Source organism: Cuculus canorus, chromosome 3 (assembly GCF_017976375.1).
Source record: "Cuculus canorus isolate bCucCan1 chromosome 3, bCucCan1.pri, whole genome shotgun sequence".
Lineage (NCBI taxonomy): Eukaryota > Metazoa > Chordata > Aves > Cuculiformes > Cuculidae > Cuculus > Cuculus canorus.
In genome coordinates this window covers 40,878,719-40,890,775 of record NC_071403.1, presented here as the reverse complement: position 1 = coordinate 40,890,775, position 12,057 = coordinate 40,878,719, and the positions used below count along the sequence as shown (strand labels likewise).

At 38.4% G+C, this 12,057-nt stretch overlaps 1 protein-coding gene across 1 annotated transcript in view; it reads right to left on the bottom strand.

The window, feature by feature from the left end:
* LAMA2 (laminin subunit alpha 2) overlaps positions 1-12,057 on the bottom strand; it is a 347,214-nt gene that overhangs the window by 210,097 nt on the left and 125,060 nt on the right. The window contains exons 6-9 of the mRNA XM_054061626.1: positions 11,940-12,029; positions 8,977-9,094; positions 7,127-7,305; positions 5,579-5,678 (exon numbers count right to left, since the gene is read on the bottom strand). Of these exons, the coding sequence (XP_053917601.1) occupies positions 5,579-5,678; positions 7,127-7,305; positions 8,977-9,094; positions 11,940-12,029 (487 nt within the window). The remainder of the gene's footprint in view (positions 1-5,578; positions 5,679-7,126; positions 7,306-8,976; positions 9,095-11,939; positions 12,030-12,057) is intronic.

Genomic DNA, 12,057 nt, shown 5'->3' with positions numbered 1-12,057 from the left:
GGTAGAAAAGACAACCCTGAGAACTACCAACCTGTCAGCCTCACCTCTGTGCCTGGGAAGAACATGGAACAGATCCTCCCAGAAGCTATGCTAACGCACATGGAGGACAAGGAGGTGATTAATGGCAGCCAGCATGGCTTCACCAGGGGCAAATCCTCTATGACCACCCTAGTGGTCATAAATCTCAACCAAATTACTCTCTACAACTACCTGAAAGGAGGTTGTGGAGAGGAGGGAGCTGGCCTCTTCTCCCAAGTGACAGGGGACAGGACAAGAGGGAATGACCTGAAGCTCCGTCAGGGGAGGTTCAGGTTGGATATCAGAAAAAAATTCTTCACAGTAAGAGTCATTGGGCACTGGAACAGGCTGCCCAGGGAGGTGGTCGAGTCGCCTTCCCTGGAGGTGTTTAAGGAACGGGTGGATGAAGTGCTTAGGGACATGGTTTAGGGAGTGTTAGGAATGGTTGGACTCGATGATCCAATGGGTCCTTTCCAACCTTGTGATTCTGTGATTCTGTGGCTTTCTATGATAGGGTAACCGCTGCAGTGGACATGGGTAAACCAATGGATGTGATCAATCTGGACTTCTGTAAAGCCTTTAACACTATTCCAAGAGTAGTGGTCAATGACTCAAAGTCCAGATGGAGATCCATAACGAGTGGTGTCTCTCAGGGGTCCGTACTGGGACCAGTGCTATTTAATATCTATGATATTGACAGCGAGACTGAGTGCACCCTCAGCAAGTTTGCAGATGACACCAAGCTGAGTGGTGTAGTTGCCACACGGGAAGGATGGGATGTCATCCAGAGGGACCTGGACAGACTGGGGAAGTGGGCCTCTGAGAACCTCATGAGGTTCAACAAGGCTAAGTCTAAGGTCCTACACATGGGTCAGGGCAATCCCCATTTTCAGTACACGATGGGGGATGACACACAGCCCAGCAGAGAAGGACTAGGGGGTGCTGGTCCCTGAGAAGCTCGACATGAGCCAGCAATGTGCACTCACAGCCCAATCATGTCCTGGGCTGCATCAAAAGAAGCATGGCCAGCAGGCCGAGGGAAGCCCCTCTATTCCTCTCTTGTGAGACCTCATCTGGAACACTGTGTCCAGTTCTGGAATCCTCAACATAAGAAGGATATGGAGCTGTTGGAACGGGTCCAGAGGAGGGCTACAAAGATAACCAGAGGGCTGGAGCACCTTCCCTACAAGGACAGGCTGAGAGAGTTGGGCTTGTTCAGCCTGGAGAAGAGAAGGCTCCGAGGAGACCTCATAGCGACTTTCCAATACCTGAAGGGGGCCTACAGGAAAGCTGGAGAGGGGCTATTCATAAAGGCTTGTGGGGACAGGACAAGAGAGAACGTGTATAAACTGGAGAGGGGCAGATTTAGGCACCCCAGGAACCTCCCAGACTGTTCCCTCTCTGCTGTACTATACTTCCAGCAGACATCTGACAAGTTGAAGTCTCTCACAAGAACAAGGGCTAGTGATTGCAAGACTTCTCCTAGTTGCTTGTACAATACCTCATTAGCCTCTTCTTCCTGGCTGGGGGTCTATAGCAGACTCCCACCATGTTATCTGCCTTGTTAGGTGCTCCAATAATTTTTACCCAATAATTTTTACCCTACCATTACCACCATTAAACTCTAGGGTATCAAAACACTCTAAACACAGAGGCCTGACCCCCTGCCTCTCCTTCCTCGACTAAATATACACATATATAATATACAAAAATATATATAATATACAAAAATACTTCTTTTTCCCCTGAAACAATGCTTGATCAATTATAAAGTAAGTCCTTTATGCCTTTCTCTTATCTACTAAAACCTGATGACAACAACAGGATGCAATCATTTAAATCCTCTTGCTGCACTTCATCGATGTGCAGGTTGTTATTGTATTTACTACAATTTTCCATTTTAATTGTACCTACAGTATTCCAGCACACAGAGAATGTACAGCCTTCACCTTTATTTTCTTTGAGAATTGTTCACAGTGACTTTATATCCACACTGATTTTCCTAATTATGGTGTTTCCATTTTAGTTTAATGTTTTTAATCTTCCTGACTCATTTGCTTACCACACATTTAAGAACCATATTCCCATCTTACACCAGGCAAACAATTTATCTTTAAACCAGCCAGAAAACTCCGAGACATATTTCAACCTACGCAGTGTGCATTCGTTCTGGTTCACAGGTGAATAGATTCCTTCAGACAGTTCATGCTTTTCAGCCTTTTCTTTATGAAGGCTCCCCAGTGCTTCAAACCCAATTGCTGCCCAGGGTGAGCAGTGTAGAGTAAAAAGAATTTTATCAGGGTATTGAATATGAATTTGAGGGGGAAAGATGGTAAAATGTTACCTCCTTTCATAATGTTCTGTACCAAAAATTATATCCAGACCTGCTCTTGATTCTAACACAACCTCTTTCATTACTACAAAAACTTTTCTTTAAAAGAAATATTAGAAAGGATTTTTCTTTCAACTAGTATTATTGTTTACTTTCTGTTGAATAAAATGTTACAGTTACAAATCTGGCCTGCTGGTCCAAACACTACAACCAAACATAATGACCAAGAAGTTTTCTTAATGTGTTTGAATCTTATTTTGTACAATAAGAAGTAAAGAAAAACAAAGAGACAGAAAGAGCAAATAGCAAAGAACAGGACCATTGCAGGCAGAATGACCACAAAGCCTACTTATGTGTAGACCTGTCTTATTTTTATTCTTGTGGTCTTACAATAGGTAAATAAAATATGATAAATATCAGAACTGTTCTCTGGCCACTGTCTAGACAGCACAAACTGTCCACTTCTTGCTGGAATCCCAGGATGGGGTAGGATACAGACAACTGGTTTCATGAACAAATGCATGGACTATTCCAGGAAGGAAATTCCATATATGATAGCTGCTACCTAAAAATCTGTCATTGCTTTTGACATTAATATATGGGAAGTATTTTAAGCATATATAATAACCTCTACAGTAAATAAGCCATAAAGAGGAAATATCACTGTGGTTAAAAAAGCACTGAAGGAGAAAAATTACTCCATGTATTACAAAGAGCAGAGTTAACAGAGATTAAGAATACTGCAGTGTGCGCAAAAGCAACAGGTCTCTAACCAGCTGCAGCCAAATGAGTTGGAGACAGAAAATCATGAGTTTTAATTGTGTGAAACGAACAAAAGAACTCTCTAGTTCTTGGGACTGGAGGAATTGCTGAGATGTTAAACTTGTTTGAATGCCTGAGGCTAGATGAGCAGGACTGGCTGCTTGCCAATAAAAGTAAAAGGAGGTAAAAGAGAGATAATCCAATTTTGGATATGCTGTCTTCAAGGTGGTGGCATGACACATTTCTTGATTTATTGGGAAGACACAGTTAGCAATCTTTATATTAAATGGATGAATGCACTAGAGTAAAAAAAAGGAAAAGGAAAAGGAAAAGGAAAAGGAAAAGGAAAAGGAAAAGGAAAAGGAAAAGGCGTTAAAGCACAGCACCACCCAGTCAGATTCAGAAAGTGTAAGAAGATTTAAGAAGCAACTATGAGATGGTTTAGATTTGTTGAAAACCCAGAGACAAAAATAAGATTATGAGAGCTCCTGATGGCACTATTAGTGACAACCAAACAAGATGGAAAAACATCTTCATCATTTTGCTTCCCTCTTCCCATGAGAGATGAGCTGACAGCTTATTAACTGCCTTTCAGCTGCCAGGCCCCTGGAGAACAACTCGCACCAGTGGCTAGCATGGAAGGTGTGAACAGAAAGAGCAGTAACGAACGAGAACCAAGAGACTGAGCAGCTGCTTACCACGCAAGTGGGACATTGCATTTCTTTGAATTAATCATTCTCCCATCTCAAAATCATAGTCTCAGTATTTCACAAAAGTGCTGAATGTCAGCAGTGACAAACGTTTGACTAAAAGTTGTCCTATTTAACAGCATGAGAGGCTTCTTTGTTGTATTAAGTCTGTTGTCTGTAACCTATACACTCAGGTTTGGTACAGGCTGTGTTTTATCCAGATTTGGCATTCATCCTCTCCTCTGCTTCTACTGTCTTTCCTATCAATCCATGTGATATAAGGTCCCAGGTACCTCTCTATAAGCAGAAGACACAACCAGCTCCAGACCCACTGCAGGGCACAGCTGAGCCATTCAGCCCAACAGGTCAGAGAAGAAGGAGGGAGAAGAGACAGAGCAGAGATTCCCCTGCAGCCCCTGGAGGAGACCATAGGGGAGCAGATATCCACACTGCACACCATGGAGGACCACCTGAAGGAACAGGTGGATATTTCTTGAAAGAATAGCCATGGTGGAGGAGATTTTTTTTTTCCTCAAGTATGGCAGTCCATGGGAAGGACTCACACTGATGACAGGGAAAAGTGTGAGGAAAAAGGAGCATCAGAGAGGAAGCATTATGACCACAGTTTGGTCATATAACCTCCACTGTTCATCCACCTGCACCACTTGTAGGAGGGAGGAGGCAGAGAAGCAGATGGAGTTGCGAAAGAAGTGAGGTTGAGTTTGAAAAAAAAAAAGAAGGAAGTTGGGGAGAGAAAGGTGGATTTTAATTTTTGCCTTTATTTATCACTATCTGAATGTATTATTTAAATTGGCAAGAAATTAAATTAATTTTCCCCAAGGCAAGGGTTTTTTTGCCCATGACAGTAATTGGTAAGTAATATCCTGGTCTTTACCTTGACCTATGAGCTGCTTTACCTTATTTTCTCCCTCTGTCCTGCTGAGAAGGGCAGTGACAGAGTGGCTTTGTGTCCAGTTGCAGCTGGCCAAGGTCAATCCACCACATATATCACTGTTACAGCAATCTGTATAACTTTATTGAACTAATGTAATCAGTACTTAGTTGTTAAAGTGGGTTTTACATTTCCGGGCCCTGTATTTGCACCTCTGCTACGCTGCTTTTATATTCCATTGGACTCTATTTCAAAAAAGACTGCTACAACATCTCTTCATGATGAGTAATTAGCCCAATTAAAACAATCCCTAAGAATTGATCTTGAGTTTTGTTATCTTCCTACAGCATTTTCAGAAGTTTGTTAACAAAAGGACTTGAAAAATATGTCAATCCACTTTTTCCCAAAGCACAAGGAATCAGTTTACTCTCAAATTGAAGTGAGCTTTTACAGGGCTATGGTAAACTGCTTGCAATCCAACAATAATAATATAGCTGGCACATAAATATAATATCTTTCAAACAGATATTTTTCTAGGTTTAAAATGGAAATACGCATAGAGAGCAAAAGATATTAAAATGTTATGGTTCTATTGGTTTTAATTTCTGCTGTAACAGAAGGAAGCTCTGAAAAGCTGAAATTCTCCAATATCTTTCATGGGGACTATATTGCCAAAGAAGTCTCATCAAACTTGAGAATATAAAATCTCACTTTTTGAAGAAAAGTATCATAAGCATGCAGGTGGATTCTTGTTCACATGAGTAAACTTAAAAAAAGTTTGCTTATTTTATAAAGAAATATCACAAACGTGTTTTAGCTTTTCTTTGACCACTGCTGAACTTGAGCTTTAACTGAAGCTTTATCATTGTCTTTCAGGAATCTTACCTTCTTCTGCATGTTTCTCATCTTTGACACAGGTATCATTTAAAGACCCATTTGGATCACAGGAACATGGCTGGCATGGATCTGGGCTATCTGGCAATACCTATAGAAACAGACATCACAAAACAAAATCTTACCTTTAGTAATTGGAAACTTTCATTTACATCTTAAACAAAAAGTAGGAGAGAACAACTTCTGTATAGGTAGCTTGCACATTAATAAAAATGAGGTGGTTGCCAAACTTAGACTATGCAGTCTAGGCATTAAAGTTGCATTTTGGATTTTTATTTAGAAACATCTAAATAATTTAGATTAATTATTATTAAATAAATAATTATTAAATAAAGTTGCTTAGAACTGAAAAAGAACAGGTGTAGAGATTATAGAAGACCCTTGTATAATTAAAATCAATAAATGTAATGAAGTAGATTTTAAGCATTCACTACCTAAAGTAATACTGACAAAGATTTCAGCTGTTATGACAAACATGAATCAAACCTGAAATAAAGTTATTTCGTCAGTAACTGAACAAAACGTGTAAGTAAAGAAAAGTGAGCAATGAACAATGAAACAATTTCCTTTTGTTCTTGAAAAAGTTACATCAACCAAACTTAAGCCTTGGTCTAATATCACACTGGGAACATAAATCATGCATGAATGAGATATACTACAGATACACTACACACACACACACACACACACACACAAAATTCCTATTAGTTGGATGATAACTTGATCCAGAGGAAAAAATCAAGTGTCCTGCAGTTGAGGAGATCAGTACTTCTTTTCTCAAGCTCTAATGCTGAAACTATTATACCAGGGAGAATGCAAGCATTGTTATTTGCTGATGTTTTCTATGTTTATGGACTGAAAACTAATCAGACTAAACACTGTGATTGACCCAATTGAAACTACACACATAAAATATCAGGAATTTAAGCACATACTAATAGTGTAGCTGTTTAAAGCACAGGCACAGCCCATATTGACAATACAAGCTAATACAAGATTTACCTTCTGACAGGTTCGACCTGGACGAAAATACAGCCTTATATGATAAACCATAAAAAATGATTCCTGCTGCATTGAAACTAAAAGGCATTCATGGGACACTATAGAATTTTAGTGGTTATTAATTCTACATTGCATTTAAAAAATTAAAATTATAGACTCTCTTTCCCTAGCACCACATACAGCAATATTTCTTTGATCTTTGATAACAAATCTTGAGATTCATTACTGAAGAAAAGTTCTGTTTGGAGGACCACATCCTCCTTTAAATTTAATTGAAATACTAGCTGGAGGCCCTGACATCAAGTGCATTCCTTAATATCAATACAATTCACCTTCATATTTCCTCGAGTGTTAACTTTACAGATTTCCGGCTGTGAAAAGCAACTGCTACACTGTCAGAATTAGAATTAGAAGTTAACCTTCACAAAATGGCAGTCCAAACTGTGTAATCTCTTTTTAATAACTCAACTCCCCATGCTGAAGTGATATTTTGAACACTGAGCTTTACAATGAAGTAATAAAAGAATATGCGTTTACCCCTTTAGGTCTGAAGTAACCGTCGATACAGGTCTCACAGTTTATGCCACCAGTGTGGTTTGTACAATTCACACACACTCCACCTCCAATGTATTCTCCATGGACATTCAAACTCTGATTTCTGTCTGCAACACCCTGATCATAGTAACATTCTTCAGTCTTCCCATGACAGTTGCATGCTAAGAGAGAAAGAACTGTGTTAGCAAATGCTTTCTGGCTGGAGATGCCATGCTGTTACTAAGGTGTTAAAAATTTGAGTTTTTATCGTTTGCACTGCATACACTGTAACCAATAGCACAACAAACATTAATTTACTACTTCAATGTGAAAAGTAAGGTGGTCCCATCACAAATACAGCCTGGAATTCTGTATATTGTATTTTCTTCTTAATGTTTTGTCTAGGGGAATATGGAAGTCAACAGACAGAGCCTAATTATGTTCTTTCTGTTTTCTTTTAGGGTGTTTTTTCTGTTTAAACTGATATTCTAGAAACCTTTTTGTGGTTATGCACACGTATGGTTCATGAAAGAGTCAGCTAATTTGAAATACATGAGGAATTATAAGGAAAGCAGTAGATTATTATGAGTGAATTAAAATAATTTCCATGACAGCTGAAAGACGTCCTAAAAACACTTGATTTGCACATAAGCATAGAATAATTTAGTCAGAACAAAGGGATTCCCTATCTGAAAACTTCTTTAGAAGTTCAGATTTGAACTCCTAGGCTTCAAGTTCACATGCAGGAGAGCTAATTTAATAATATTTTGCTGTGAAAATGAGGTAGCTCCCTCTCTTCCTTCCCCTGTGATATTAAAACATTCATTTCCACATAAAAAGAAATTCAAGGCTTGTCAACATTGTAGGGAGTCATTTTCATCTCATCTGAAGCAGACCCAGGGAACTGCTTCCACCACGAAAGTACGATTCACTGAGGATTGAACAGGGCATAATGAATGTCTCTCAAGAATTAAACATGAAAATAAATTAACCCTAATTTCATTTCAGAATGCATTCCCAGTGCAGACACAGTCCCAGCTGAAACAAAGACCTCTGTAACCAAAGTTTATAGGACACAAATAAGCAATTACTACACTTTTAGTATGCGGATATCTGTTTCTATTTACTTATTTTTAATCACTCATAGTAAAACTACAGCTGCAATCCTACAATTGAATAAACACTTGCATGTAATGGAGCACAAGATTTTATTATGTTCAGAAATATAAGCTGTATGTAGCTTTTGGAAGTAAGGTGTTACAGTTCCATTATAACTAACCTTACTACAGTAAATCTGAAAATGAAAATCCCACCCTGTGAAAAGCTGATATTTTAAAGTAAGTTTTCATTCCATGCTGAAAAACTATATACATTGTTTTTTCCATTAAAAAAATCAGAAACTCAAATTGTCTTTTCATCACGTAAAAATATTTTGTTTCAGCAAGGTTGAACAACACAATATATAGAAGTGTCACTTCTACAAAAAACAAGTCATTAAAGATTAACATAATGAAAAATGTAAAAAAGATTGTTTACTTATCAGGATACAGTCCTCTGATCTTATAAAATGAAGCAACCATAATTATAAAAATTCAACAAGTCAAAATTATTTTTTATACAGTATTCCAGCGATATCATCATGCTACAATAAAATATTCTGAGTTCAATAATACCATAATTCTACATGTAGTTTTTCCATTACCCCTCTAGAGCTGGTCTAATAAGTAAGCAACAACTGATTCACAAACAAATGTGGTTAGAAATAAAACTAAGTGCAGAATCATGCAGGACTTGATTTTGGTTTTCACCAGCCGTTGCCATAAACTTTCTCTTCTGTACCACTTTCAACTTACGTTCACATTCATGCTTAACCAGGAAAGTGCCAGCATGCCAAGGCTGTTGATTGAAACCAGGACAACACCGATCACATGTCTCTCCGCATGTGTTGTGCTCACACTGACAGACGGATTTCTAATTTAAAAGAAAAACAAATATTTACACAATGCGATGTTTTGAAGAATGTTTCCATGTACATAATCTGCATTCCAGTTCAAATTAAGAAAACGTTAACACTAAGAATGGCTATATTCTACGATTCCTCTCTTTGTTCATTTTTATTCATTTATGTATCCTGTATTCACCAACTGAGAGACAAAAGACTGTGTTTAACTTTTATAGCTCTATTTTAATAAAACAGACATGATGCGAAGGAAAATAGTTGGCCAGAGAGCTAAGGAGAATCTAAGAATGTAGGAGAATCTAATTAGAACTAATTGAAGAAAGGAAGTTGCGGAATTAAAGTTCCCCAATACAGCAAATAAACCAAAGTGCTGGAAACCCTCAGATACAGCTTCACATTACAAGAAAATTAAACTGATAGCTAGTTTACACTAAAACAAGTAAGCCACTCTCCACCCTTCCCTTAGATGTAGCAATCCTGCAGCTGCAGAGTGAAATCAGTTCGCTTGGCTGATCCAGTAAAACTTGGCTTTTCTTTTAACACTAGTATTATTTTTTTACTAGATGAGTCAACTCATCATGTAACCTTGTAACTGCATAATTAATTCTATGTCAGGAATAGCAGAGTTTTTGAACTAATAAGAGACGAGAGCAGGACCAGCTTTTCAGTCACTTCTCAGTTCCTCAGCAGACCACCTTAACACCAGACTATTGTCAGCACGAAACCATTGCTGTAGGGAATACCCAAACTCTCTGAGCCACAGAAGCAGCTTGGAAAAGAAAAAAGGAGCTGCAGGTTGGAGAAATGAGGAGCAAAAATTGTCTTCCGAATAGCTCTTCAGTGGAGGGTATTTTCTGTGGTCCTTGTGAAGCTGCTAGAGGTCAAAGCAGTAGGCTAACTGGAAGAAACTCTATGGCTCACAGGACAAGCATAAACCTTGCAAAACAAGGTTAAGTTAAGGAATGCTTCATAAAAGCAAGGCAGTAAACTCAAGCAAGATTATTCTTTGTAGTGCAAGGGGAAAGATTCATTGTGTGTGCTGCTTTTGGCTGTGGTAGAGTTAATTTTCTTCATAGTATCTAGTACAGGGCTATGTTTTGGGCTCGGCTGGAAACAGTGTTGATACAAGGATGTTGTCATTATTGCTGAGCAGAGCTAACACAGAGTCAAGGCTTTTTCTGTTTATCACACTATCCCACCAGTGAGTAGAGTAGGGATACAGAAGAAGCTGGAAGGGGACACCTGACCCCAACTGACAAAGGCACAGTCCACACCATATGATGTCATGCTCAGCAGCTAAAGCTGGGGGAAAGAAGGAAGAGGAGGACGTTTAGAGCGATGATGTTTTGCCTTCTTAAGTAACCATTACACCTGATGGAGCCCTGCTTTCCCAAAAATGGCTGAACACCTGCTGATGGGAAGTAGTGAAAGAATTCCTTTGTTTGCTTTGCTTGCAAGAGAAGCTTTTGCTTTACCTATTGAACTGCCTTTATCTCAACCCAAGGTTTTTTTTCACGTTTGCTCTTCTGATCGTCTCCCTCATCTCCCTGTGGAGAGGGTAAGCAGGGAGCGAGCAAGCAGCTGGGTGGTATTTAGTTGCCAGATGGTGACCTGTCATCAGGTCCACAACATTGTGCTAACAACTACAATCAAGATATTTACAAGCCAAAGCCTACCTATTTTGATACGGCTCAGTCTAAAGAGTATCCCTGGAGACCTAAATCAACTACTCCAAATCTTTCATGGCTTGAATTGTTTCATCTACGCTATTTTTTATACTGGTCAGACAACAAGTATGTATTTGTCATCCTACACAACAAGACTCCACACTTGTCAAAACGCTTTTATTTTATCTAGTAGGCAAACTATCTGAACTGAAGTAAGTATTAATTGCAATAACAGCACTTATTTTCTGAGGTAGGCCCAAATCTAACAGATGGCACTGAGACAATCCTGCAGTTTGGTAACTTAGGTCATCTGAAACAATAATTCAACACTTGCTATACACATAATCACAGTAAAACTTAGATGGTTCAAACCAAGGAGTTTGTAATTTTTTTACAAGGATCCATGGAAACTGCATAGAATTGTAAATGCATACTCTGTAAGCTTTCTTCCAAGTTTTTTTATTAATCAGTTCCTACACAACCGCTTAATGTCACATACAAACAAGATTTTCTGTTAAATCCTACAAAGCTCCTACTTAAGTGAATAATATACGAAGGGATCCCACATTGTGGCATATTAGCAATACTAGTAGACTGCAAATTCTGTATTAGTGAGAATCTGTGCATAGATTTGGATCATCGGTAACTAATTATATTTCTACATTGCAATTACATTGGTTACATGTTCATTAACGATGCAAAAAGAAAGCTACAAGTTGGAAGACATTATAAACAGCTCATGATTTTCTAGATAGCAAAATTAATACTTCCTGAATAATAAATGTGCCATTCTAAGGCCACCATTTGTTTGCGACTATCGGTTAAGCACTTTATAGTCATTTAAGAAACATCTTGATTAGTATCAGTAAGGAAAAGGCTGAGTCACTGTTAATACTCGTTTCTACAGATACATAACAAAATCCAAATTTCTGTTGTTCCTAGGAAATTTTAAATACAGACTGAATTACCTGTAATTTATTCTTTCATTTCAGAGAAAGCCTTCACTGACAATGCATGAATGTTTATTATTCTGGTTGCCAGCACTGTTTCAGTCTAGCACTGCTTCTGAATGTTCTTCTAGGTGAAGAACAGACATAAATTTACAGAACTCTGAGGAACATTATGATTTTTTCTTGTGTTTCACCCTATGAGTAAGGCATATTAAAAAAAAAAAAAGAAAAATACATACATTGGTCACTGGATCCAGAGGACAAGCCTTTGCATGGCCAGAACATATACACATGCCTCCAACAGAGATATCTTTTATAGAATAGTAATACTGTAAGACAAAACAGAAATTGAATTGC